We start from the raw sequence: 27,949 nt of genomic DNA on the forward strand, positions 1-27,949 counted from the left end.
TATAGAGCACTTTAAGGTTCACAAAGTGCTTTACAAGTATTATCTCATTGGATCCTTACAACCCTAGGAGGTAATTGCTACTATCAGCCCATTTCACAGATGGGAAAACTGAAGCAGACAGCAGTTAAGTGATTTGCTTGGGATCAAACAGCTAGTCCGTGCCCGACTGAGGCAGGATTTTAAATCAGATCTTTTGTCCCCAAGTCCAGTTTTCTTCCCACTATATCACATGGGACACCCTCTTTAACTCAAGCAAGGAAGACTGTTCCTGTCCTCAAAGAGCTTATATTCTAATGGGGGAAAACAACAGAGAAGCTGGAAAAGGGGAGAGTCTGGCTACAAACCCAGCCACAGGCTTAAGAGGTGGAGGTTTGGTTCTTGATGAAATCAAGTTAATAATAAACTATATAAATGTCCTACCAGAAGCCAGGCTAGTTCTAGGGGCAGGGTCTGATCCTGTGGGGGAGAAGTGGGGGTGATACTCCGTCCTTCGTTCTCAAAGAGGACCAATTACATCATAAGGATGACTCCTTGTGAATGGTGGCCAGGATATGCGAATTCTTCCAAATGAAAGGCTCTAACCTCTTAGTCCTGAGATCTGATTATTTCACCCCTGGTTTCCTCATCTCTTGATACGGTTGGGTGGCCCTGGGGCCAGTGAAGTTGGAGTGCTTTTCACAGGCACCAACCTGTCTCCCTCTCACCCACTATGTCCCCCTACCAGGACAGACCTTTGACCAATCTTCAGAGACATGGCGGGCACTGTGCCAGGTGCTAACCCTTTGTAACCGTGCAGCCTTCAAGTCTGGCCAGGATGCGGTGCCAGTGCCAAAGGTGGGGCCTGGGGGCCTGGGGAAGGTTTGGGTGGAAGGGAGCGATACTCCCACAGTTGAAGGGAGGGCAGGATGGGGGTCCCTGGCTGATAACATCCCCTTTGTCTTTTCCTCTGGCCCCAGCGCATTGTGATAGGAGACGCCTCAGAGACAGCCCTGCTCAAATTCTCAGAGCTGACCCTGGGTAATGCCATGGGCTACCGGGACCGCTTCCCCAAGGTCTGCGAGATCCCCTTCAACTCCACCAACAAGTTCCAGGTGTGGCCCTCAAATATCTACGGGCTTGCCTGGGTCTACCCCCTTCCCCAGAGCCAGCCAGCCAACCCCCTTCCCAAAGCCTTCGAGATTCTCCCTGCTACCCTTCCCAGAGGGAGCCTTGTAGGGGGCAAAGTGCCCTGGCTTTGGGAGTCAGGACAGACTGACCCCCACCAGCTCCAACACTGATTAGCTGTGTGACTCCAGGCAAAGTGCTTCCCCTCTTGGGCCTCAACTTTGGCATCTGGAAAATGGAAGTTATGAGACCCATCTCTCCTTGTGGGGAGGAAAGTGCCCTTACAAACTTCAGATCAATTATAGAGATGGGAATTAGGAGTCTCATCAGCCCATTCCCTGAAATGGCCAAGCCAGAGCCTCGCCACCTCCCTCCATGTCCCATCAATTCATCGAGGCAGTACGGCATAATGGGTAGAGTGACTGATGTGGGATCAAGAAAGCCCGGTTCAAATCCCACCTCAGACACTTACTAACTGTGTGACTCTGGGCAGGTCTGGTTGCCTCAGTTTACTCCCCTGTAAAATGATGGGCGTTGGACTCAGGGGCCTCTACTTCTAGCTCTAATGATCTCATCCTAAGATCTGTGTACCTATGTGTACTGAGGAGGTCATTTGCTGGACTGAGGGGAACTCCATTGGTCAAGGGACCTTTGGTTCAACCACTTGCCACCTCCTGGATCCCTTTTTGCCTCCATGTGATCAGACATTTATTCTGTTTAGCATTTATTATTTATTGTGACCTCCCAGCCCACCCTAACTTCTCCCTTATAACTAGATTCACACTCCCCTGAGTCCCCTCTACCTGGGTCCTTCAGAAGCAAAATGCTCAGGCTTTGGAGTCAGAGTCCCTGGGTCCAAATTTCGTCTTTGTCCTTGGGATCCGTGTGACCCTGGATGTGTAATTTCACCTTTTTGGCACTGTAAGCTGAGGGGCCCCGAAGGGCCTTGCCAGCTCTAAGCCTCTGCCCTGCACCCCCTCCCCTGCTAGCTGTCCATTCACGAGCTGGAGGACCCGAGGGACAGGCGCCATGTGCTGGTGATGAAGGGAGCCCCTGAGCGGATACTGGAGAGATGCAGCTCCATCCTCATCAAAGGCCAGGAGCTACCTCTGGATGAGCAATGGCGGGAAGCCTTCCAGACTGCCTACTTAGCCCTGGGGGGGCTGGGCGAGCGGGTGCTCGGTGAGCAGGGCATGGCGGGGCTGAGGATGGAGCCTGGGGACGGGGGCTCAGGGCTGGGCCTCACCACTTGTATACATGACCTGGCAAAAGCCTTCCTTCCCTTGGGGCCTCGGTTTTCTCATCTGTCAAATGGGAGATTTCGAGGGTCTGACCAACAACCTGACAACTTGGTCCTGGAGTCCAAGGGAGTCCCAGGCCCCCCCCTTGACGAGGCCCCAGGCAGGGCCCTAATGCACTCTGGTGTCTGCAGGATTCTGTCACCTCTACCTGAGCGAAAAGGATTTCCCGCGAGGCTTTGCCTTCAACCCCGATGAGATGAACTTTCCCAACAGCGGCCTCTGCTTCGCTGGGCTTGTCTCCATGATCGACCCTCCCCGGGCCACCGTACCAGATGCTGTGCTCAAGTGTCGGACGGCGGGCATCAGGGTACCGAGTGTGGAGCAGGGGCGGGGTGACAAATCAGGGAGGGGATGGCTTTGGGATCCGGGGATGGGAGACTGTGACAAAGGGATTCTATAAGGCAGCTGTGTCTAAAAGAAGGAACCTGAGGTGGGAAAGTAGGAGACCTGGGCTTGAATTTTAACTTTGCTCCCCAGCTGTGCCTGCCCTTGGGCAAGGCGTGGAACCTCCCCAAGTCTCAGTTTCTTCATCTAGAAAATGGGTGAGTTATATCTAAGGTCCTTTCCAGGTTTAAAGCCTATGATACAAATTCTGTCACTTCTCTTTGAAACTCACTATCCCGAACCAGCTAAGTGACGCCGGATAGCTAGGGCTAGAGAAAGGGACTTGTAATCATCTTCCTGAGTTCAAATCTGGCCTCAGACACTTACTAGTTGTGTGACCCTGGGCAAGTCACTTAACCCCCATTGCCTCAGTTTCCTCATCTGTGAAATGAGCTGGAGAAGGAAATGGAAAACCACTCCTGCCTCTCTGGCAAGAAAATCCCAGATGGGACCATGGAGAGTCCTGTACAACTGAACAATGGCATCCTTAACTGTAAAGTGGGGCTGGTGAGAGGTGGCTGAGTAGCCAAGGTGGATTATAAAGAGAGGGGGGTGACCTTGGAGCCAGGAAGGCCTGCGGTCAAGTCCGACCTCTGAACCACACGGGCTGTATATAAGACCCTGGGTAAGTCACTTAACCACACTGGGACTTCCCTACATTGACAAGTCATGAGTCTGGACCATTAAACACCCACTGCAATTATAATTCTATTCCAACAGGGGAGCTGGGAAGAAGCACAGGGGCAGGGACTGGATCTGAAATTTTTATTGGTTATGAGTCAGCACCTTCTCTGCCTAGAGGCCCAACTGGTTAAGTGATTTATTCATGGTCACACAGCTGATAATAAACCTTAAAAGTGGATTGAGGAGCAGCCCAGTAGATAGAGCACTGGCCCTGGATTCAGGAGGACCTGAGTTCAAATCCGGCCTCAGACACTTGACACTTACTAGCTGTGTGATCCTGGGAAAGTCACTTAACCCCCATTACCCCGCAAAAAAAAAAAAAAAAGTAGATTGACACTAGCTGTGTGACCCTGGGCAAGTCACTTAACCCTCATTGCCCCCCCCCAAAAAAAAAAGTAGATGGAAATATGAGATGGTTACTATGGATTGTTATCAATGTACCCAGCGCTGGGGATGTAAAGGCAGAAACAGTGCCAAGGAGCAGAGGGCACTGTGGGTTCTAGGTTTAGGTTAGGCAGGGAAGGGGCAGTGGAGCTTACAGGCCCAAGGACCAAGAGGAGGGTGTCTCCACATGTGGCCCATTCCTGATGTAGGGGCACCAGTCAAGGGGAAAGATCTCCTGGACTGGAGTCATCAGGCCGTGTGCCATCTACCTATGTGACTTTGGACAAGGCACTGTGGCTCTATCCACTTCAGCGTCCTCACCTTAAAAATGAGGGAGCTGGACTCTCCCTCTAAGGGTCCTTTCAGCTGCATATTTATGAACAGAGATCTGGGAACTGCTCTCCCCTCTTCACTCCAGGTGATCATGGTGACAGGTGACCACCCAATCACTGCCAAGGCCATAGCTGCCAGTGTGGGCATCATCTCGGAGGGCAGTGAGACAGTTGAGGACATTGCTGCCCGCCTCCGTGTGCCAGTGGAGCAGGTCAATCGTCGGTGAGGCCCACCTCTCTCCCCTCCTCCAACTCTCTCTCTCTCTGTCTCCTCAATCCTGGAGATCTCCTGAGCTTTTTGTTTGGTCCTTTTCAATTATGTCTGACTCTTCCTGACCCCATTTGGGGTTTTCTTGCCAAAGATCCTGGAGTGGTTTGCCATTTCTCCAGCTTATTTGACAGATGAGGAAACTAAGGCAAACAGGGTGAAGTGACTTGCCCAGGGTCATATAGATACTAAGTGTTTGAGGCCAGATTTGAACTTGTGAAGATGAGTCTTCCTGACTCTAGGCCTGGCACTCTATCCACTGTGCCACCTAGATGCCCGGCCAGGTGCCCTGAGCCTGACCTAACTCTAATTACACCCTCTGTTCTCTACCCCCAGGGATGCTCGTGCCTGTGTGGTGAATGGGGCCCAGCTGAAGGACATGGACCCAGCTGAGTTAGTGGAGACCCTACGCATGCACCCAGAGATGGTGTTTGCTCGGACCAGCCCCCAGCAGAAACTTGTCATTGTGGAGAGCTGCCAGCGGCTGGTATTCAAGTCCATCAGCATTTATTAAGTGTCTACTGTGTACAAGGCACTGTTCCTAGCACCAGGGATAAAAAAGTCTCCTTGACAAATTCCCTGTCTCTGTATATGCCTGTCTGATGCGGGGCTGGTTCTTGAATCATAGATAGGACCCAGAGCCAAACCCTCTCATTGTACAAATGAGGAAACCGAGGCCCAGAGAGGTCAAGCCCAGATCTGGTCCCAGGTCTCCTGCCTCCAGATCTGGGGCCCTCTGGTCCTGGTCCTGTGTGTCCCAGGCCAGGGAAATCCCTGAAAGCACCTCTGCCCCTCCTGGGCTCCAGCCAGGCCTGAGATCAAGAGTCTTTGGTTTCAGTTCTAGCGCTGATTCTAACTGCCCAGGGACTGGGGAGAAGTCCATTGCCTTTTGTTGTTGCTTTTTTAGTGAGGCAATTGGGGTTAAGTGACTTGCCCAGGGTCACACAGCTAGTAAGTGTTAAGTGTCTGAGGCCGGGTTTGAACTCAGGTCCTCCTGACTCCAGGGCCGGTGCTCTATCCACTGCGCCACCTAGCTGCCCCAGCCCACTGCCCTTTGTTTCCCCTCCAGGGCATGATGGTTTTGGAGTGGGGAGGTGAGAACAACCCTCCACTTGTGTGCTCAACCGTGTCATTGCCTCTTATGGAGACTGTTTTCCTGTCTGATAAATGGAAGTTTGGAAACCCTAATTGCCCCCGCAGCTCTAAATCTATTGCTTCCAAAGTCCTCTGGACTCTAAACCACAGCCTTTATGTTCTCGCCCCCATGGGGTGCAATCTGGGCCGTACCAGCTTCTGTCCTGGGCTCTTCGGGAGGCGGGAGGGTTAGGTACCGTGGGGTTTAGGCTCCCAGGCCCTGACCCTCAACCTGCCGACCTCCCTTTGCCTGGCCCCTGTAGGGAGCGATAGTGGCCGTGACCGGGGACGGGGTGAACGACTCCCCTGCCCTGAAGAAGGCGGACATCGGCGTAGCCATGGGCATCGCGGGCTCAGACGCCGCCAAGAACGCGGCCGACATGATTTTGCTGGACGACAACTTCGCTTCCATCGTTACTGGCGTGGAGCAAGGTCGGGGCCGGGGTGGGGCCGGAAGATGGGGTGATGGGGGAGGGGAGGGCCTCAGAGCAAAGGCGGGACTGAAGTGTAGAACGGGGGCGGGGCCAGGATGCGGGATAGGGGCGGGGCCCAGAAGGGATGGGGGCGTCCGGGGTCTCCAAGGTGCTGAATTTGGGGTAGCACCAGAGCAGAGACTAGGCCAGGATTTGGGGCTGGGGATGAGCATGGAAGTCACCCTGCGGGTCGGAATTTGGGGGCAACCTCGAGGGTCAGCAGGACCATGGTGGGGGGTGGGGAAAGGCGATCCGACCCAGGGAGAATCCCGCCCAACTTCAACTCTGCCCCCGCTTCTCCCTCTCCCCCAGGGCGTCTGATCTTCGACAACCTCAAGAAGTCAATCGCTTACACGCTGACCAAGAACATCCCCGAACTGACCCCCTATCTCATCTATATCACTGTCAGCGTGCCCCTGCCCCTGGGATGCATCACCATCCTCTTCATTGAGCTGTGCACTGACATCGTGAGACTTCGGCTCACCCCTGACCTTGACCCTTGACCCTCGACCCCGACCTTGAGACCGTACTAGAGCACTTGGCTCTGATATCCCCCCCTTTCCCCAAATAGCCTCCTCCCACATTCCCAGCGCCCCTCACCTGTCTTCTGTCTCTCTAGTTTCCCTCAGTGTCTCTGGCCTACGAGGCGGCAGAGAGCGACATCATGCACCTGCGGCCTCGCAACCCCAGACGCGACCGGTTGGTGAACGAGCCGCTGGCTGCCTATTCTTACTTCCAGATAGGTGAGGGAACCCGGCACGGCCCCCAGTTTCTCTTTCTCTCTCCCTCTCCTCCCTCTCCCTGTCTCCATCTCTCCCCTTCTTCTGGGGTGGATGAGGTGTTAGGGAGGACTAGCAGCTCTGGTGGGAGGGCTTGCGGAGCCCAGGGCTGCTCATCCACCCTTGGTAGCTACCTGTCACCCAACTCTCACCTGTGGGAGGGCTGCTCATCCACCCTTGGTAGCTACCTGTCACCCAACTCTCACTTGTGGTCCCAGGAATCTGCAGCTTACACAGTGGCCACACCGGGCCACTATCTGGGCAGCTGAGGGTAACCCGGGTCTCAAACCCTTCAGTGGCTTAGGGGGATGTCTACCCCAAGTGGGTGAAGACTTTCTACAGTGGAATGGGCGGAAGAGAATTTGTTCCAACGCCCACAAAGGCGGTTGGGGCAGGTGCTATGGAGAGCTTAGAGCTTGGTTAGACATGGAAGGTTCCAAGGCCATCCATCGCCTCCCAAGTCATCCCAGTCATTTTGATTTTTGTCTCATCGCTGGACTTTGTAAGGGACCTTCTGCCTTCTAGTCCACTCTCTTGCTTTCATAGATAAGTAAATGGAGGCCCCCAGAGGTGCAGTGACTTGCCCAGGGTCTCTCAGTAAATGACAGCTGGGATTTGAACCCATGACTTTTGAATCCCAATTATGATCAGCTTCAAGGCTGACCTGGGGAAGCCCTCAGCTGGACACCAGAGACACTGACAGGGCTACAGCCCCCCAAAGGGATGACACCTGGAAAGGAATGGGCATCCGATCCTCAGGGCTAAGGAACTGTCTCCCTCTTTCCCCTGCCCCCAGGTGCCATCCAGTCCTTTGCTGGCTTCACTGATTACTTCACAGCCATGGCCCAGGAGGGCTGGTTCCCCCTGCTCTGTGTGGGCCTGCGGCCCCAGTGGGAGAATCACCACTTACAGGACCTGCAGGACAGCTATGGCCAGGAATGGGTGAGTCCTGGTGACCCTTGAATCGAGCCCAGGCATGAAGGAGGGTGACCGAGGGAGAGGTGGAAATTGGCTGAACCAGGCTCTAGGGCTGACCCAGCCTGTCTTGTGACCTCTGACTCCTGACCCCCTAGACCTTCGGCCAGCGTCTCTACCAGCAGTACACCTGTTATACCGTGTTCTTCATCAGCATCGAGATGTGTCAGATAGCAGACGTGCTCATCAGGAAGACCCGCCGGCTCTCTGCCTTCCAGCAGGGCTTCTTCCGGTGACCAACCTCACTCCCAGCCCTAAGATCCCCTTCCCCCATATACACACTCCCTTAATCTTTATCTGTGGTTGGTATGCTGGAACGCTAGCTCTGTAGTCAAAGGACCTGGGTTCCAGATCTTGGTCAAAGTCCCTTTCCTCCTCTGGAAAATGAAGGGATTTCAGCTCCAGATCTAAGATTCGAGTTCAAATCCTGCCTCACACACTTACTAGCTGTACGACCCTGGGCAACTCACTCAACCTGTCTGCCTGTTTCCTCATCTGTAAAATGGGGATATTAACAATCTCTACCTCCCAGGAGTGTTGTGAAGATCTGTAGGGGGCTTTGTAAGCTTTAAAGGATTATGTAAAGGTGACCTAAATGGGAGAAAACCAAGGTCTAGAGAGGGGAAGGGACTCCCTTGGCTGGGGTCCCAAGGAGTCACTGGCAGAATGGGGAGCAGAGCCCAGGTTTCTTAACTCCAGGACCAATGCTCTTCCAACCACCCCACCTGCCACTGCCCTCCCTAGCCAGTCTCTGACTTCCTACCTCAGCCTTCACATCCCAGACTCCTCCTTCCAATTCCCCTAATCTTGCTCCACCTGCCAGATGCTAAACCCCTATTGTCCCCCCAGGAACAAGATCTTGGTTATTGCCATCGTATTCCAGATCTGTATTGGCTGCTTTCTCTGTTACTGCCCGGGAATGCCCAACATCTTCAATTTCATGCCCATCCGGTATGGCAACGGGGGGATTTGGGCACCTCTGACACTAGTGGGGACTCTGGGAGGTGCCCTGTCCTTCCTGGTGACCCTTCCCTTCCCCTCCCTCCAGGTACCAGTGGTGGCTCGTCCCAATGCCCTTCGGCCTTCTCATTTTCATCTATGATGAGATTCGAAAGCTAGGCGTGCGCTGCTGCCCAGGAAGTGAGTTTAGCTGCAGATACCCACATCCTAACCTCTGATTGACTGACTCTGACTTCACTACTCAACAGTGCCTAAACTTTTCTCCCAGGGTTCTTAGGTACTCATGGTCCATTTTTATCTTTCTCTGGCCCTTTTCCTCATTCCTTTCTTCCCATCTCATCTCTCCCTCAGGCTGGTGGGACAAGGAGCTGTATTATTAATGAAGAAGCCACTGAGGACCTGGCCTTCCCTGGGGCAGAGATCTCAGACTGGAGGAGGAAGAAGCTGGGTGTCCTAGAGGCCTGGATTCTTCATGGGGGCTGGGGGAGACCAATAAAGAGTCATCTGAGACAGGACACAGGAGTTCTCTTTTCATCTGTACTACATTTACACACCTAAACAGCCTCTTGTGGAAGAATGATTGATTTTTTGGTGAGGCAATTGAGGTTAAGTGACTTGCCCAGGGTCACACAGCTAGTAATTGTTAAGTGTCTGAGGTCGAATTTGAACTCAGGTCCTCCTGAATCCAGGGCCGGTGCTCTATCCACTGTCCCACCTAGCTGTCCCACGGAAGAATGATTTTTCTTACCATACCCTCACAGTAACATTACACATTGCCACTTGCAGGGGAAGGTGACATTTGCTGTATCAACAAAATCAGAATTTTAGGACTTGAAGGATCTAGTCTAACATGCACCCCAACATAGTTTGCCCTTTCCTTCTTCATTTGACTGAAGAGGAAACTGAGGCAAATACAGTGAAGTGACTTGCCCAGGGTTACACAGCTATTATGTGTCTGAGGCCGGATTTGGCCTCAGGAAGATTCCCGAAAGGGATTTTGTTACAACTATAACAGACTCAACAAGTAGTCTTTGAAGTTTCCGATCAGGGAAAGAAGACATCATTGCCTCTCCAGATAGGCCACTCCAGTTTCGGACTGTTCTGATGATTAGGAAATATTTCCTAATGTTGAACCTAAACCAGCCTCTTTCCCACTCCCCCCCCCCCCCCCCCCGACTCCTGGTCCTGTCCTCTGGGGTCAAACAGAATATGCCTAATCTGTCCTTCAGTCCTTTAGATGCTTGGCAATGACCATCCGATCGCCCTGAGTCTTCTCTTCAGGCCAAATATCCTGGTCCCTTTAATCAGTCCTCATACTGGACCCAAAACCCTTCCCCATAGTGGTCACCTTTCTCAGGACCCTTTGTATCCATATCCTTATGCTGTGGTACCAGAGCTGAAACAATACTTGTTTGTCCTTTGTTCTTGAAGGGGACCGATGTCATGACTTGCAAGCTAATTGGATTTAAATGAGGCAGGGCTGTGCAAAGTCACCAGCTTCACTCTCTCCTCCAAAGCCATCTGGATCTAGTGGAAATAGGTCAGGATGGCTGGCAATGGCTCCGGATGCAAAGGGAGATGTTGGCCTTTTTAAGTTTTGGTCTTTTCCAGGTCTCAGTTTGTGTAAGGTAACACCAATCCAAGTGATTAAGGGTAGGTAAGAAATGAGGCCAAAAAAAAAGGGGGGGGGCAGCTAGGTGGCACAGTGGATAGAGCACTGGCCCTGGATTCAGGACCTGAGTTCAAACCCAGCCTCAGACGCTTGACACTTACTAGCTGTGTGACCCTGGGCAAGTCACTTAACCCCAATTGCCTCACCAAAAAAACCCAACAAACAAAAAAACAAAACAACAAAAAAAGAGGCCTCTTTTACTTAGTAAATATATATATGTACACACACACACACACACACACACATGTGTGTGTATAAATACAGCAAACCTAGTATCTTAAATGAAGGCTGAATTCTAGAAGCTCAGAGCCAGAATCAGACTTCAGAAGGTAGTCTCCAATTCATCCTGTAACCTGAGCACAAACTTCCTCTATCACCTCCCCGACAAAAGCTTTTACCTGAATATCCTCCGCGATAGGGAGCTTACTGCATTAGGAGGCAGTCTATCCCACTCGTAGGCAGTGCTAACTGGTAGAACCAGGTAATAACCATAAGGGAAAGGAGAAGGCACTTGGTATAAACAATCGATCATTTTACAGAGGGGCCAGCCCTAGGTCATTCAGTAAGGTAGTGATGGAGGCTCAGTAACCAGCCTGGCTCAGGAGATTAGAGACAACAGCTTGGCTGGATTTGAATCCTGGCTCTGTTATTTAATTCTTTTATGGCTTAGAACAAATGGAGAAAGAGCTGGTCTTGGAGTGAGGAAGACCTGGGTTCAGATCCTGCCTCAGACACTGTAACACTGAGCAAATCAGAGAACAGAGGGACTCTGTTCTTGGGACCTCTCTCAATGTAGCCCAACATCTCAAAAAATTATATACACATGTTTACACACACACACACACATATATATACATACACATACTGTTAAGGTATATATATGCACACAACTCATATTAAGCTTTCAATCCACTAAATCCTGGTATCTTTTTTTAAACTCTAAGTAGGGCCTCAGGTTGGGCCAGTGCCGAAAAACCATTTTTACCCGTCTGACCCTGTGTTTTGCAAACTTTTATTATGACGACCCAGGAGGACATGTAAACTGCAGCTTCAAGGCTCACATGGCAAGTCCCTTGCTTACAAGCCAACGACAAGCTGCACCAAGTACAAAGGGTATACAGGGTGTACAGTCTTAACTAAGACTTTTGGGATATGTTGTATAAACAGTTTGGCCATTTTCTTTCTTTTTTTTTTTTTGGTGAGGCAATTGGGGTTAAGTGACTTGCCCAGGGTCACACAGCTAGTAAGTGTTAAGTGTCTGAGGCCGGATTTGAACTCAGGTCCTCCTGAATCCAGGGCCACCTAGCTGCCCCTAGTTTGGCCATTTTCAAGCAGAATAGCTTGTTCTGTCCATATCAATTGGCCAAAGTCATGAAGGAGGGCTGGGTGATGCATAACTGATGCCAGAGGCTCACTTGGCACATGCTGTCTCACTAGATAACTCAGTCAAGGGCTTTTCTCCTGGTCATATGGTCCAAAACTGGTAGAGGTGGAAAGATCTTTTATTTTACCAAAAAACAGAATGAGGGCCAGAGAGAGGAAATAACTTATAGGTCATATGTGACATGCTGTAGTGGAGAGAGCACTAGACTTGAAGTCAAGAGAGGTCTGGGTTTGAATCCTGACCTTGACGCTAACTAGGTGACTTTGGAAAAAGTCACCTAATCTCTGAGCCAGTTTCCTTATCTGTAAAATGGGGGTGATAAAACCTGCAGCACCTATCTCAGAGGGAGGGCCAGTGTTTATATAACACTGGTAAAAAGTCTTTGTGATTGAAAAGGCAGCTGGACTTGGAATGAGGTGACCTGGGTTTCAATGCAGCTGGTCACAGATGTTTGTGTGACTTTGGACAAGTCACTTGCCTTATTCTCTTTCCCTATGTAAAAGGAGGGGGTTGGACTAGATGTCTGCGAAGACCCCTTTCTATTTACATATCATCAGCCGTGGCAGAGTCTGGACTTATTTGACCAGAAACATCCACCAGCTCTGATTGTGACCCAGTTTCTTCCCCTGTGCTGATGCTCAGTGCTACACCAGGTGCTGAGAGGGAGAGGGATAAATAGACCCAGGTCCCAGCCCTTGGGAAAAATAGAATCCAGCTGGGGGTGGGGCATAAGGCACATACGTACCTGGGAAAGAGAAGCTGGTGCACCAGGAGTGGCAGGAGCTAAGTGCCCACTGAGGGGGTTACTGAGCTCAGACAGTACAATGTACTGGTTACAGGAGTAAACCTCTGGCTCTCTCGGAGACCTTGTCCCTTGTTTCAGAGTAGGAAATAGACCCAGAGAGGGGAAGGGATCTGCTCAGAGGGGAGCAGAGTCAAGGGGAAATGCAGAAAGTGCTCTGGGGACACGGGAGGTGGGCAGGGACATGGGTAGCCGGGAGATTGAGGAAGGGAGGCTTGCTTCACGGATGTGGAGGACTGTAGAAGGCAGATGGGAAAGGAGTCTTAAGCTTGGACGTGTTGGAAGTGGTGGGAGCCATGGTCACTTACTAGTGACCGAGCCTTGGTTTTCCCATCTGTAAATGGGGATGAGAGGAAGCCTGGGAGAGGATCACGGACATGTAGAAATGGAAGGAAACTCATGGGTCATATAGTCTAATTGTGTCAGGAGCTCTGTGCTTTTAATGTCTTTCCTCCGCCATCTTGGATCCACCCCTGGAAGTTGGGGTCAAGTAGTCTAATCCCCTCCTTCAGATGTGGGGGCACTGAGGCCCAGAGGGGTTCACAGGCCCACAGATTTAGCTTTCTCGGACCTCAGAGGTCATTTAGTCCCGAGGAGATGTGAGCAGGATTCAAGATCAAGGCATTTGACTCTAAATCTGGTAAAAGGTTCATGAAAAAGGCAGGGGAGATGCAAGTAGAATAACACAAGGGGGAAAAAACCATAAGAACTCTTTTAATTCTAAAGAGAGGCCTAAGCCCAGGAGTGGAGGTCCCTGGAGGGGCTTGGGGGAGAGGGTCAGTTGCTGTGTACAAGAGTGACAAAGAGACTGAGGGAGCTCAGGGCGAGGACACCGGTCATCACCGCTCGGACCAGAAGCGCCGTCCAGCTGCCCAGGGAGAAGAGGTGGACGAATGCCCTGAGAGGAAGGAAGAGCAAGGGAGAATAAAGGCTCCTCCTTGGAGGCAGACCTCACCCGGACTCACCCCGATGGGCTGAACCCCTCACTCACTCCAGGATAAAGGCTTTGTAGACGCTGATTCCCAGAAGGAGAGTCAGTGGGGGGCGGAAGTTTCGTGGCAGGTCATATCGGGTAAACATCCATACCAGGGCAGAGACGGCAATGTAGTGGACCTAAGGGCAGAGGTTGAGGGTCAGCCAAGAGAGAGGGGTCCACAGGGCAGGGGTGGTGGGGTGGTAGGGGTCACAATTACCAGGCTGATGTTGGAATCGATGCTCATCTGGATGTATTTCCAATCAAACTCGATACCTCGGGCCCCGACCCAGAGAGGGATACAGCTAGAGGACAGAAGAGACAGGGGCTGGTGGCTCAGGCCACCCTGGGGAGTTGGGAGTCTGCCCCCCTCCTCCTCCCCATCCCCAGTGGCCCAGAGACAGGGGTCCCAGACATCCTACACACCGGGACATGATGAGCTCTGCCGTAGCCCACCCCAGGGCTGCCACCATGACCTTGTACTCGCCCTTCCCTGCGTTCCGAGACATGACGAGGTGGAGACCCACAAGGTCACCCAGGTCCACAGTTGCCTTCATGAATTCCTGGCAGAAGGGATAATTTTCAGAGTTTAGGACCTTAGAGTTCACCTGGCTGAAATCCCACATTTTTCAGAGAGGGGACCCGCGGGATTGGGGGAGGAGGCTTCCAGGATCCAAACCCGGGTCTGGCTCCAAATCCAGCAAAGGGCTCTTTTCCTGCGGCCCCCCCTCCCCCCAGTCCCTGGCTGTCCTTTTCCCAGCTCCCCTACTTCCAGGGCCAGGTCTTGCCTCCCCATCATCTCCCAGGAGCTACTCACCCCTATGAAATCATAGATACCAGCTCCACCTTCCCACGTGGGGAAGAAGGTCGCGAGAAACAGCATCTGGGGGACAGAAGGAGGGCTTAGAAGGTGCAAAGGAGGGGCTGGGGCACAGGCAGCCTGCTGACTTCTTCCCAGCCCCCCAGCTTCTCACCTTGCACAGCTGCACAAAGAGATAGGTGGCTCCCGCCTGCACACATTTCCAGAAAGCGTTGTACTCTGACCTGAGTGCGGAGGGATTCCTACAGGTGAGAGCCAAGCCCAGGAAGCTGGTCCACCCTCCACGGCACCCCGACCCCAGCAGCCCTCAGTACTCACAGGCCACTGCACTTGTAGGTGATGAAGTAGGGGAAGTACGCCAAGGCGAAACAATTCCCAAAGTGGAACAGGGTCATGGTGGGACCTGAGCTAGCAAAGGAGGGACGAAGCTCCTCAGGGCTCCAGGTATCCACCTGCCTCCCCCTCCCCTTCTCTGGGACCCAGATAGGATGGCTCTGAGCTCTCCTTCACCGCCTTGGAGACCCCAGTCTCTAGCCATTGCTCTTCAGTTCCCTTTGAGACTTAGAGGGACTCAGGTATCCTGACCTTAGTCTCCAAAGGGGGGGGGTAGGTATCCAACCCCCAACCTCTCCCCTCCAGGGGGTCCTGGGGACCTGTCCCCAACCTCTCCCCCACCAAGGGACACATGCATCCTGCCCTCAGCCTCTATTTCCCCCAAAGAGACACGGGTTTGCTGCCCCAGCCTCTTACTCTCCAAGAGGACCCGATCCTAACCTCTACCCCCCAAAGAGAGCCAGGCGTCCAGTCCAGCCCCTAGCCTCCACCCCCACCCCCCATCTCCCCGCCCCCTAAGGAGAGCCGGGAACCCAGTGCTGCCCTCAGCCTCTCCCCATCCACCTACCCCCACCCACAGCCCCCTCGATGACCCGGCCTGAAGACCAGGATCACGGTGTCCAGCACCCGTTCCGGGTCCCCCACGCACCACGAGCGGCCCTGACTCACTGGGAGCTTCTCTAGGACTCCCTGAGCATGCGCCAACCTCCCTCGTCCCTTCCCCCTCCACGCACCGGCGGCTGGGAATAGTAGTTTTCTGAGCGCACGTGACCTCGGAGTCTGTTTCGTGAGGACGGAGTCAGCCAGGAGAGGGGCGGAGCCAGATGGGCTAGAGCAGGCGAGCGAGGTGGGGCCGGGCTGTGGATGCTCCACGTGGCGGAACTCCAAGGGTGGCCTCGACCTCTTCCGAGGCCTGTGCTCCTCTTCTTCACCGCCTCTTGGAACCGACCCCTTCCCGTGCAGGCCCTCCCCAACCCCCCGCCCCCACCCTCAAAGCAAGATCTATATATACACGCAGAGACATGTGCACAGACAGACCTGAGGCAGGACTGAGAGGGGCAGGACGCCCAGGCACTGAGAAGGGAAGGCAGTATAGACGGGTAACACCGGTGCCCAGACGGGCGAGATGCACAGACACACGAACAGGCTGCTAATGCACAGAGACTGAGACGACACACATAGGATACACAGATACTGAGAGAAAAGGGTAGACGTTGATGCTTATATGGCCAGCTAACACACAGGCAGGTAAGTCTCAGAGACACAGAAACACAGACACCCAGACACACACACACAGGCACATGTATAGACAGGCCAAAGAGACCCACAAAGAAACAAGGAAGACACAGATAGATGAGCAGACAGGCATCCCAGACACAGACACAGACTTCACACAGAAGAGTGGAGCAAGACACACAGGCCTGGGCATGTGTATAGACATGGGTATAGCCAGGCAAAAACACAGACACATGCAGAGACAGGGGAGACAGAGATCAGCACACACAGACGGGAAAGACGCTCGGGTAACCGTGGCCGGAGGCCGAGTACACACACTGTGGCACACAGAGCCGTCAGAGCTAGCTTCCTAGCGGGTGCTGAGATGTTTATTGGACATGTTGACACTATCCCTCGGGTACCCTCATGTGAAGTCGCCCCTGGGGGAAGGAGCGGGGAGGAGCAGTGCTGGAGGGGGAGGGAGTAGTACTGACGAATAGATACACACACACCACACACACGCATACGCGGTGACTCCCGCCCCCTAAGCGCAGAGGTTGGGGTGAGTGTTGGCAGGATAGGGACAGCTGATGGAGATGCTCGCACTGGGCTGGAGGGGAGGGGGCGACGCCGGCGGACCAGACCAGATCGAGGTCCGGGCGGTTGAGGGGAAGGAGTACGCTGTGCCCTGCGGGGGTAGACTCAGAAGCGGGGTTCCCCTCCCCCTCACTTCTCTTTGCTGTGCATATGAGTCAAGAGATCGGCCACCCGATGGCTGTAGCCATATTCGTTGTCATACCTGGGTTGGGGTGGGGCACGGTTTGCGTCGGTGGTGTGGGATCCGGGATTCCCTCCGCCTCCACCTCCATCTCCACAGGGACCCAGCCCAACCTCCCCTCCTTTTCCCAGCTCACCAGGCTATAAGTTTCACAAAGTTGTCATTGAGAGATATTCCGGCCTTGGCATCAAATATACATGAATGAGGGTTTCCGATGATGTCAGAAGAGACCACCTAGCAAAGAGGAGGCCAGGATAAGGAATGAGAGTGCACCTACTCCTTACCCCGCGTGGATCTTTCTTTCTGGGGGCGAAGGGCTCCTGATAATCGACCTCTGACCTCATCTTGTCTCCAGGATGCCTGTCCTCCACCCCCACCCAAAACCCCCATTGGCCCAGGCCCTCACCTCATCCTCTGTGTAGCTGAGGATACCAGCCATCTGTCCCCTCGAGGCTTTTTTCACAGCCTCTTTAATGGCATCGTAATTGGCTGGGCGGTTTAGCCGGCAAGTGAGGTCCACTACGGAGACGTCTGGCACTGGAACCCTGAATGCCATCCCTGTCAATTTCCTGAACACGGGGTAGACAGGAGAAAGGATCAGAACAACTCTGGGACCCAAGATGTTGACCTTTCCCCTTGCTTCCTCCTGCACCCCTTTCAGTATCTTTAATGCCATCCAGCTCCCCCACACCCCAGCTCTCCAGATCATTGCTCCCATACTTCCCTTTTGTTACCCCCATTCTCAAAAGAAGAACCCAGCCTTCATACCCATCAAGTTCAGGGAGGACTTTCCCTACAGCCTTGGCAGCACCAGTGCTGGCTGGGATGATGTTCTGGTGGGCACCTCTACCATCCCTCCATGACTTGACTGAGGGTCCATCCACAGTCTTCTGTGTTGCGGTGTAAGAATGGACTGTGGTCTGGAGGGAGAGGAGGGAGATTAGACCTTAACGCTCATCCCAGTTTACTCCAGCCCTTTCCACAGTGTTCAGTGAGAGAGAGAGAGAGACAGAGACAGAGACAGAGACAGAGACAGAGAGACAGACAGAGAGAGACAGAGACAGAGACAGAGAGAGACAGAGACAGACAGAGAGACAGAGACAGACAGACAGAGACAGACAGACAGACAGACAGACACAGAGAGAGACAGAGAGAAACAAAGAGGGAGAGACAGAGACACAGAGACAGATATAGATAGAGACACAGAAACAGCGATACAGAAAGATTCCAGGCAGGTTCCCTCACTCTCACCCACCTCCACCCCTCCATTCTTCCCTCTCACTCCATATAGTCCCACATTACCCTTTCCACATCATGCTTACCATAAGTCCCTCGACTACCCCAAAATTATCATGGATGATCTTGACTAGGGGGGCCAGGCAATTGGTGGTACAGGAGGCATTGCTAGAATAGAGAAGGGTGAAGTAGAGTGGGGGTGGGGGAAAGGTGTCAGGATCTATGGCTTTGACAAAACTAAATGTGAATGGAGAATGGCCAAAGAAGTTGCAGTATGTAAATGTAAGAGGATATTATTGCCTTAGAAGAAATGATGACTCTGAATAATTCAGAGGGAAATAGAAAGATTTCTACAAACTGATGCAAAATGTGTACAGTAAGCAGAACCAGGGAAACTATATGCATGAAGACTACAACAATGTAAATGGAAAGAGCTTCTCTTGGACAAATGAAGCTGAATCTGAATTCTAATGACCCCAAAGAAGCAGGTAAAAGTTTATCTTTGTCCCTTTTTTGCAGAGGTGAGGGTCTAAAGACATGGAACATTATATATACTGTTAGACTAAGCTGATAATGTTGGTTAGGTGTGCTGAGCTTTTTTTCCTCTTAATTTTTTTTTTTTTTTGGTTACAGGGAATGAATTACTGGGAGGGGAGGGGATAAATTCAGAAATGAAGATGATGTCAAAATAAAATTATAAAAAGCAACAAAGGGGGAAGAGCTTGAGGGGATGGTTCAAAGTGCCAAGGTCAGAAGGGGCTGGTGAAGCGTAGCCACTGGAGGAGCCCCACCCAGATCACCTAGTTACCTTACAACAGTCATGTTGTTGGGGTTATAGGTACTCTCATTAACACCCATGACAAATATGGGAGCATCAGGGGAGGGAGCAGAGATCACCACTCGACGAGCTCCAGCCTTGATATGGTCCTAGTGGAAAGGCTGGTATAACTAGCATATCCCATATTCCAGAGGAACCCCCACCCCTCACCTCAGCACATGGTTCTGAGCCCCCTTATTCACTCCACTTGCCCAACTTTCTCTCACCGAGGCTTTTTCTGTTGTGAGGTTCAATCCAGTGGATTCTACCACGTATAGGGCCCCAACAGTCTTCCAGGGGATTTCTTCGGCTTGCATACTAGGGGAAGGGGAGGAGAATATTTCATGAGTCCCTGATTCCACCCTCCCCCTCCAATACTATTAATTTTCTTTCTTCTCTTACCCTATGATTTCTCTCCCAGTTTCCTTGGTCCAAGGCCTCAAAAATCACTCAAACCTCCTATCCAAAGGCTGTTCATTGCACACACCATTTTGAGATGTCTTTCTTTCTCTTCATTCAAAAATCTAGCTCAACTCATCCCTGCTTAGAAGCCTCCCCTGGTTAACTGTGCTGGAGCCACTAGTTAAGAGTGCTAGAATTAGAATCAGAAAGACCTGAATTTCAAATTCTGCCTCATACACATAACTAGTTGGGTGGACCCCTGGGGCAGGAGTCTTCTATCCCTCTGTAAAATGGGGATAATTATAGCTAATGCCTTCCCCTCTTCATGCATCTTGTATGTATCTATTTATGCCCATAGGCAGCTAGGTGGTGCCATAGTGGATAGAGTGCCAGACCTGAAATCAGGAAGACTCATCTTCTTGAGTTCAAATCTGGTCTCAGACACTTAGTAGCTGTGTGAGTCTGGGCAAGTCACTTAACCCCGTTTGCCTCAGTTTGTTGTTATTCAGTTGTTATCAGCCATGTCTGATTCTTCATGACTCCATTTGGGGTTTTCTTGGCAGAGATATTGGACGGGTTTGCTATTTCCTTGTCCAGCTCATTTTACAGATGAGGAAACTGAGGCAAACAGGGTTAAGTGACTTGCCCAGGGTCATACGGCTGGTAAGTGTGTGAGGCCAGATTTGAAATCATGAAGATGAGTCTTCCTGACTCCAGGCCTGGTACTTTATCCACTATGGTGCCACCTAATGAGTTGGCACAGTTACTGGAACAAAGCAAGTGCTTAATAAAAATGCTTGTTAATTGATTTATTAGTCTGTGTTCCATTGGCAGTGCAGGGATAATTTCTATCATTTATAGGCCATTAGAATTGAAAAGACCCTTGGGGTTCATCTAAGATCTCTAAGATCTTTAACTTGGCTAAGAATTAGATGTAACAGGTACAAATTCTACAGGGTTAGAATTTTGACTCAATGTAAGAAAAGGTTCTGTAACAATGAGGGTGTCCCAGAGTGAACAGGCTGCTTTGGGAGATGCTGGTTTCCCCTTTCTCTAGATGACCCCTTTTTGTAAGTATTGTAGAAAGGAACTCAGGTAGATATGGGTTGGACTAGATGGTCACTTAGGTCCCCTTTTCACCCTTAAATTGTGTGAATTACAGATTCAATCTCTCTATTTAACTGGATAGGGCCCAGAGATCCAATGGCTTACCAAAGCTCACACAGTTATAATGGAGCTGGGACAAGAATGGTGGTAATCTGATTCCTTTGGGGTACAATGCTGAAAAGTTTCTACAGGTTGTTTGTAATTTCTGCTAAACTATCAACCCCTTGATGCCGTGTCTTTGTTTTAGCCATCCCTTGTTTTGCATTCTAGGAAAGCTCTTCAGAGGGTGATTAATAAACTGGCCTCCCCTTTTCCCACACCTATCTTCCCACTTTGCTCCCAATCAAATCTTCCTGTCACTAGAGGAAAGAGTCTTACCTCTGGAAGACATTGATCTCTTGTTTGTTCACTAGCAACTTTCCATCCTTGACTTCAACAGTACCGATGAATGGACCATGAGTAGAGTCATACTTGAACATGTATTCCTTAGGGAAAGAGAAAGGTAATGCGTATTGGGGATACACATGAGGGGGCAGTGCTGAGGGCAGGGAGAAGCATCGCTAGGAGAGCCCACTCCCATATAGATGAGAATGGGGTCTTCCTCCTTCTTCCTGTCCCCATGACTTTTCCTCACCATGTAGTTGACATCAATGAATGGATCGTTTACTGCGACAACTTTTATTCCTTTCTCTACGCAGGCTCGCAACACCAGCCGCCCAATCCGTCCAAATCTGATGCAGGATGGAAGAGTCAAGTGTGGTCAGGAGCCATCCTCCCATCAAATCTCTATCAAAATTAGCAGTGTGTGTGTGTGTGTGTGTGTGTGTGTGTGTGTGTAGGGGATTAAATGTGAAAGATTAAGGAAGGTTGACTAATTAAGAAAGGCTATTGGAAGTGATTGGGAGTTGGAGAAACCTGGCTATGGTGCTCTTGGTCTTGGGAAGAAGGAATTTCAGGGAGATTTGGGCCGGGGGAAGAGAGGAAGATGGATTCATCTATGGTACAGTTTTCCTCTTACACTCAAATCAGAAGGGAACTCTCAGGGAAGCCTGAATTCATGTGGCTTCAGTATGGAGGGAGCAAGTCAGGAAGGCTCACCCATTGATGCCCACTGTTAGCCCGGAACTTCCACGTATTGCTCGTGGAGAGCTTTGGCCACGGGATCCAACTGCTTGTCCAGTCTTGCCTGAGACTGTTGCTGCATGGGTTTCTGATTCAGTGTGCTGTGATCTGCCACCTGCTCATTTTGGATGAGGAGAGGGGGAGACAGATGGACATACATACAGAAAAGACAGAAACCTTCATTAGGTTTCTCCTTATGGACAGAGCTCACTTCTAGGTTATGAGAAGGGATATGGCACACACATGAAATTATTTTAGCCTTGGAAGAACAAACTGGTTGAAGTGACCAGTTAGATAGATGTGAAACGGAGAGTGTCAGTTAATATGATGTCACTTCCTCCTTGTAGGTGCCATTCTTGGTGACACACTTATGTTCTCTCTCTCTCTCTCTCTCTCTCTCTCTCTCTCTGTCTCTCTGTCTGTCTCTTCTCTTTTGATATCACCAAATGCAAAATTATATGGTCAAGTTCAAATAACACATAAGTGATGGATAATATAGAATTGAGGACTATATCCTGGAGAAGAGGAGCTTGTAAGCACTTTCATTTTTTTTAAAATAAGTTTTTATTGAGGGTTTTTTGCATCACCCAGCTTTTTATTTTTTATCATAAAAGTATTTTATTATTTTCTAGTAACATGTAGAGATGGTTTTCAACATTTGTTTTTATAAGATTTCTAGTTCTGAATTTTTCTCCCTCCCTCCCTTCCCTCCCCCCTCCCCAGGACAGAAAGCAATCTGATATAGATCATATATGCACAATCACATTAAATATGCTTCTGCATTAGTCATGTTGTGAAAGAAGAATCAGAACAAAAAGTTAAAACCTCAAAAAAAGAAAAAACAAAACCAAAAAAAGTAGGAACATCATGATTCAACCTGCATCTAGATTCCACAGTTCTTTTTTTCTGGATGTGGAGAACATTTTCCATCAATCACCCAGCTTTTTTTTTTTTTGTGAGGCAATTGGGGTTAAGTGACTTGCCCAGGGTCAAACAGCTAGTAAGTGTTGTGTCTGAGGCCAGATTTGAATTCAGGTTCTCCTGACTCCAGGGCCAGTGCTTTATCCACTGTACCACCTAGCTGCCCCTAATCACCCAGCTATTTTCCAGAATCCCTGCCCCCTTCTCAGAGAGCCATTGATCCCATATAACAAATAGTATTTTTTTTTGGTGAGGCAATTGGGGTTAAGTGACTTGCCCAGGGTCACACAGCTAGTAAGTGTAAAATGTCTGAGGCTGGATTTGAACCCAGGTCCTCCTGAATCCAGGGCTGGTGCTCTATCCACTGTACCACCTAGCTGCCCCACAAATAGTATTTTTAAAGTCAAAAAAGAAAGAAAAAATGGGAGAAATAAGTGCAATTTATCACTACATTGAAAAAGTCTAAAAATATGTGCAATGTACACAACATCCCCTCTCTGCAAAGGAGTGGAAAGGGACTGTCTTCTCATATCCCCTCTTGTGAGCCATGCTTGTTCTTTATAATTTTGCAACATTCAATTTGAGGGGTGTTTTTTCCATTTACATCACTGTAGTTATTTAATATACTGTTCTCTTGGCTCTTCTTCACTCTGCATCAGTTCATAAAGATCTTTCCTTGCTTCTGTGTCTTCATTAGTCATCATTCTTACAATAAGCTGCCACCATTTTTTTAGATTTTCCCCAGTCAATCAATGAGCATTTACTTTGTTTGCAATTCTTTGCTACCACAAAAAGTGCTACTGGAAATTTTGGTGCATATGGGGACTTTCTTCTTATCATTGACCTCTTTGCTGCTTAAGTTCAGTAATGGGATCTCTGAGTCAAAAGATGGGGACATTTTAGCAATTAATTCCAAATTGTAGGCATCTACTTTCAAGGGGTGGTGAAAAGAAGTTAGGAAGGCAATTATTATGGTGCAGGAGGGGAACAAAATTGTGTGGAGAAAATGTGTGTTTTAAAAGGGATGTGGAAGAAACCAGAGTCTCCAATACATGAATGTTGGAGTCACACCAAAGTTTTGGAAGGGTAGAGAAGAATATGAAGACCAAAGATCCTGGAGGACTTTGTGTTTGTGTGATGAGACAAAGATGGCAAGTCTAGAAAATTCCATTTTAATAGAATTATCCCTCAGTGTATGGGGTCAGAACACTTGGATTCAAATTCTGGAGCTGCTGGTAGATTTTTCAGGGTGCATGTTTCTGAAATGAGGGGTCTAGATGGTCTAATGGCATTGATGAGTTCATTCTCACAGTTCTTTTAAACACCCACAATCCTAATGAACCCAAGGCTCTGACGGGAGGATGGTATTGAAGGGGAAGAAAGATAGAGATGGGGGGTTGGAACTCAGGAATCCTGAGACAAGACTCTGTCTCTGCTATTCTTAATTTAATTTAATTTTTATTTATTTAGAATTTTACTTTTCCCAAATTACATGTAAAAACAAATTTTAACATCGATTTTTAAAAATTTGTGTTCCAAATTCTCTTCCTCCATCTCTCCCCATCCCCATTAAGAACTCCAGCAATTCAATATGTTATACATGTGTAGGCATTCTGCTATTCTTGTGTGTGTGTGTGTGTGTGTGAGACAATGGTGGTTAAGTGACTTGCCCAGAGTCACACAGCTAGTACGTGTCAAGTGTCTGAAGCTGGATTTGAGCTCAGGTTCTCCTGAATCCTGGGCTGGTGCTTTATCCACTGCATCACCTAGCTGCCCCCATTGTGCTATTCTTAATATAAAACATCTGATAGACATATCCTGAGATATCTTAGTGGCAATAAATGTTCATAAGCAATGATAATAATTTACTACTGATGGTAATTCAATAGTTATTAGTGACTATGAGTGTCTGTCCTTTTCAATACAATTTCATTGTCTTTCTCTCTGGGGCTGTTTCTTGCTCCCGTAAACAGGGGCCATTGCCATTCTTTGCTTTTACCTCCTGGCTCATGGAGTGGGGCTTCAAGGCATAAGTTAAGAAGTCTCTATATGGGAAGAACCCAATCCAGAAACTACATTGCCATCCCCACTACTCCAAGGCTTGAAAGACTAGTACCATGGACAGCAGAAGCAGAGCATGAGGAAGAACAGTTGCTAGGGTTCGTTATTATAACTGTCCTAGGAAGGGAAGGGGTTCATCCAGCCCAGGCTGTCAACTTCAGTAACTTGAAAATCTTTTGGAACAATGAGCCTGGCTAGTCTGATTCCCATCGTGGGGAACATGTTGCTGAAGCTTTTCTCTTACCCCCAATTTACCCAACAGCTCTTAAACAGTGGGGAAAGAGGATCAGAGACCATGCTAGCCCTTTCATTTTGCAGATGAAGAAATGCCTAGGGAGGCAGTTAAGTGACTTTGCCTTAGGTCATCATCTTAGAGGTAGGATGTGAACAACTTCCCCTCTCTCCCCCTCTCCCCCCTTCTCCCTCTCTCCCTCTTTTTCTCTTTCCTCTCCCTCCTTCTCTCCCTCTCCCTCCGTCTTTCTTTTTCCTCCCTCCGTCTTTCTCTCTCTTTCCTCCCTCCCTCCCTCCTTCTCTCCTTCGTTCTCCTCTTCCTCCCTCCCTCCCTTCCTCCTCCTCCTCCCTCCTCTCTCTGTCTCTGTCTCTCTCTCCCTCCCCCTTTCCTCCACCCCAGCCTACTTTCTTTAAACACATCCCTTCCTCCAAGTTTTAGCTTCTCTTTAAGCCTCACTCCCGTTCTAATTATGAGAGCCTGTGATGCCCCCTCTCCCTCGTCCCCAGGCTTTGTGGGAGTGAGGGCGTCTCTCCTCCAGCATGACTTGCCCACTTCAGGCTCCAGGTCGCCGCGTTAAGACCTCGAACCTGGTGAGGCAGATGAGCGGGAAAGGAGGGTCTGGCCACGCCTCGGGGCGGAGGCATGTGGCGACTACCAGAATCTTCCTTAGTCTTTGAGGGCGCCGGGAGGCTCACTCAGAGCCGGGCTTTGGTTCCTTTCCCGGGGCAGTGGGGCAGCGACCTGGGCGGCAGGGGGCGTGCAGGACCCCGCAGGTGGCTCCGGTCCACGCCCCCTTGCCTTGGGCGCGGTGACTCACCTTGTCGCCGCAGCTGGACCACGGTGACATTTGTGAGGATGACGTCTCTTTTCGGCATGGCCTCAGCCTCTCATGGCCTCTCAAATTCTCATGGCCCGCGTCTACCCCGCGTCCCCGCTGGGATGTTACTGAGGCTTCCCTCCGCCCAGGTCCTTGGGTTCTTGGGGGTCGGGCTGTGTCGTCACAGTGCCCTCTCCTGCTGAGCAGCTCTCTGACCTCACAGAAGAAGGCACCTACTAGCGCACGGGAGATCTGAGGCCGTGTCTTCCGCTTGCCTTGCCGTCTCCTCTTCCTCCTAAAAGACCAGGTAGTACACCCGGTATACGCTAAGCACATGCTAGACCCACATTGAAGGAAGGCTGATCCTCGTCTCCACCCTTCCCACGGAGAATATGGTGACGGGGAAGGGTCTTGGTTCAGGCACCAAAGTACCTCTTCGCTGTAATGTTGCCCTCTGAGGTTGGCAATGCTGTGCACAGGTGGAGCTCCGCCCTTTCTCCCCAGCCATTTATGGTTCGGTGGTGAGTGTTAGGGAAGGGAAGGGAAGGGAATGGACTAAGCATTTATTAAGTACCTACCATATGCCAGGCACTGTGCTAAAACACTTGACACATTATCTCTTTTGATCAGGGCGATACTAGATTGGTCACAAAGATAGGAGAGAAATGGTAGTAAGGAGCAGATTTTCCTAATTGGAATAATATAATGATCGGGATACCATCAAAGGCACAATGGAAAGAGTACTGGCTTCTAAATCAGAAGACTCGGGTTCAAATCCCACCTCTGACACTTACTATTGGACCATGACTGGTAAAGTGTGGAGGTTGGACTCTATCATCACCCCCTCAGAGGGTCCCTTCCAACTCTGAATCTTTGATTATAAGCTGGGTTCTTCCTCTCTTTAAGTCTCCAATCCATTCTTTAAAAAAAAATTTAATTTAATTTATTTTTTATTTTTGTGCAACAAACATTTATTTTATTTTTCCAGTTACATATAAGGGTAGTTTTCAACATTCATTTTCATAAGATTTAGAGTTCCAAATTTTTCTCCCTCCCTCCCTTTCCTCCCCCCTCCACAAGACAGCAACTAATTTGTATAGGTTATATATGTTCAATCCACAAGTGCTCTTTTTATCAGTTCTTTCTATGAGGGTGGATAGTATGCTTCATTATTGGTCCCTTGGGATTGTCTTGGATCATTGTATTGCTGAGAGTAGTTGTCATTCACAATTGTTCATTGAACAACACTGCTGTCACTATACACGATGCCCTCCCAGTTCTGCTCATTTCACTATACATCAGTTCATATGAGTCTTTCCAGGTTTTTCTGGGATGATCCTATTTGTCATTTCTTATAGCACAATACCATTCCACTACAATCATATACCACCACAGGTTCAGTCATTCCTCAATTGATGGACATTCCCTTGATTCCCAATTCTTAGCCACCATGAAGAATTGCTATAAATATTTTTTTGTACAATCCCCCCCTTTCTCTTTTTCATGATTGATATTGTTAACTGTTTCCCTCCATCCTATTCCCTTCCCAATGATATTTACTCTATTATCTATCTTCTTTCACCCTATCTCTCTTGAAAAGGGATTTGCTTCTGTCTGTCCCCTCCCCCAAACTGTCCTCCCTTCTTTTGCCCCCCCCTCTTTTTTGTGGGGTAATGGGGGTTAAGTGATTTGCCCAGGGTCACACAGCTAGTAAGTGTCAAGTGTCTGAAGCGGATTTGAACTCAGGTATTCCTGAATCCAGGGCCGGTGCTTTATCCACTGTGCCACCTAGCCGCCCCCTTGCTCCTCTCTCTTTATCCCCTTCTGTCCTATTTTCCTGCAGGGTTAGATAGATTACTCCACCCAATTGAGTGTGTGTTAATACCTCCTTGAGTCAATTCTGATGAGATTAAGGTCTTTGAGCCTATTCTGATGAGTGTAAAGTTAATTTATTGCTCTGCTCCTCCCCCATCTCTTTCCCCATTACATAAACCTTTTCCTGTTTCTTTCATGTGGGATTTCACCCCATGCTGCCTCTGTCCTTCCCCCTCCCTAAAGATGTCATCATGGGGCAGCTAGGTGACACAGTGGACAAAGCATCCACCTTGGACCCAGGGGGACTTCAGCCAAAATCTGGCCTCAGACACAAGATAGTCATCCACTGCACAACCCCAGGCATGTCCCCCAACTCCAATTTTTAATGGTTCTCTAGGATCTTGTATTTGAAAGTCAAATTTTCCATTCAGTTCAGGTCTTTTCATCACAAATGCCTGAAAATCCTCTTTTTTTGTTGAAGTCCCATTTTTTCCTCTGAAAGATTATAATCAGTTTTGCTGACTATGTGATTCATGGTTGTAATCCCAATTCTTTTGCCCTCTGGAATATTATATTCCATGCCCTCTGGTCCTTTCATATAGAAGCTGCTAGATCTTGTGCTATCCTGACTGTGGCCCCACAGTACTTGAATTCCTTATTTTTG

The 27,949-nt window shown here is 49.8% G+C and overlaps 3 protein-coding genes across 7 annotated transcripts in view; 1 reads left to right on the forward strand and 2 right to left on the reverse strand.

Annotated features, from left to right (window-relative positions):
• ATP4A (ATPase H+/K+ transporting subunit alpha) overlaps positions 1–9,158 on the forward strand; it is a 42,983-nt gene extending 33,825 nt beyond the window's left edge. Inside the window, 14 exon segments of the mRNA XM_043993879.1 lie at positions 725–834; positions 957–1,091; positions 2,094–2,286; positions 2,537–2,712; positions 4,276–4,412; positions 4,794–4,944; positions 5,855–6,023; positions 6,377–6,531; positions 6,684–6,807; positions 7,640–7,785; positions 7,917–8,050; positions 8,668–8,769; positions 8,867–8,958; positions 9,130–9,158. Of these exon segments, the coding sequence (XP_043849814.1) occupies positions 725–834; positions 957–1,091; positions 2,094–2,286; positions 2,537–2,712; positions 4,276–4,412; positions 4,794–4,944; positions 5,855–6,023; positions 6,377–6,531; positions 6,684–6,807; positions 7,640–7,785; positions 7,917–8,050; positions 8,668–8,769; positions 8,867–8,958; positions 9,130–9,158 (1,853 nt within the window).
• Positions 9,159–13,330: 4,172 nt separating this feature from the next.
• TMEM147 (transmembrane protein 147) lies at positions 13,331–15,486 on the reverse strand. 5 transcript variants are annotated; one of them, XM_043990875.1, is made up of 8 exons: positions 15,412–15,486; positions 14,748–14,832; positions 14,584–14,653; positions 14,427–14,492; positions 14,036–14,172; positions 13,830–13,914; positions 13,628–13,749; positions 13,331–13,534 (listed from the first exon to the last, which is right to left on the reverse strand). In XM_043990875.1, exons 2-8 carry the CDS (start codon positions 14,822–14,824, stop codon positions 13,414–13,416), a joined length of 678 nt encoding a protein of 225 aa, XP_043846810.1. In that variant the 5' UTR covers positions 14,825–14,832; positions 15,412–15,486; the 3' UTR covers positions 13,331–13,413. The 5 variants fall into 5 exon arrangements, with proteins under 5 accessions (XP_043846810.1, XP_043846809.1, XP_043846811.1 ...); XM_043990874.1 differs by having other exon boundaries at positions 14,748–14,837; positions 15,412–15,480; XM_043990876.1 differs by having other exon boundaries at positions 14,748–14,837; positions 15,432–15,473.
• A 295-nt stretch (positions 15,487–15,781) lies between these two features.
• On the reverse strand, positions 15,782–25,528 carry GAPDHS (glyceraldehyde-3-phosphate dehydrogenase, spermatogenic). The gene is made up of 11 exons (XM_043996624.1): positions 25,471–25,528; positions 21,416–21,554; positions 20,952–21,048; positions 20,696–20,802; positions 19,036–19,126; positions 18,800–18,918; positions 18,078–18,159; positions 17,524–17,675; positions 17,162–17,324; positions 16,892–16,989; positions 15,782–16,776 (listed from the first exon to the last, which is right to left on the reverse strand). The coding sequence occupies exons 1-11, from the start codon at positions 25,526–25,528 to the stop codon at positions 16,704–16,706; spliced, it is 1,179 nt and encodes a 392-aa protein (XP_043852559.1). The 3' UTR covers positions 15,782–16,703.
• Positions 25,529–27,949: the final 2,421 nt, after the last annotated feature.

This window comes from Dromiciops gliroides, chromosome 3 (genome assembly GCF_019393635.1).
Source record: "Dromiciops gliroides isolate mDroGli1 chromosome 3, mDroGli1.pri, whole genome shotgun sequence".
NCBI classification, from domain to species: Eukaryota; Metazoa; Chordata; class Mammalia; order Microbiotheria; family Microbiotheriidae; genus Dromiciops; species Dromiciops gliroides.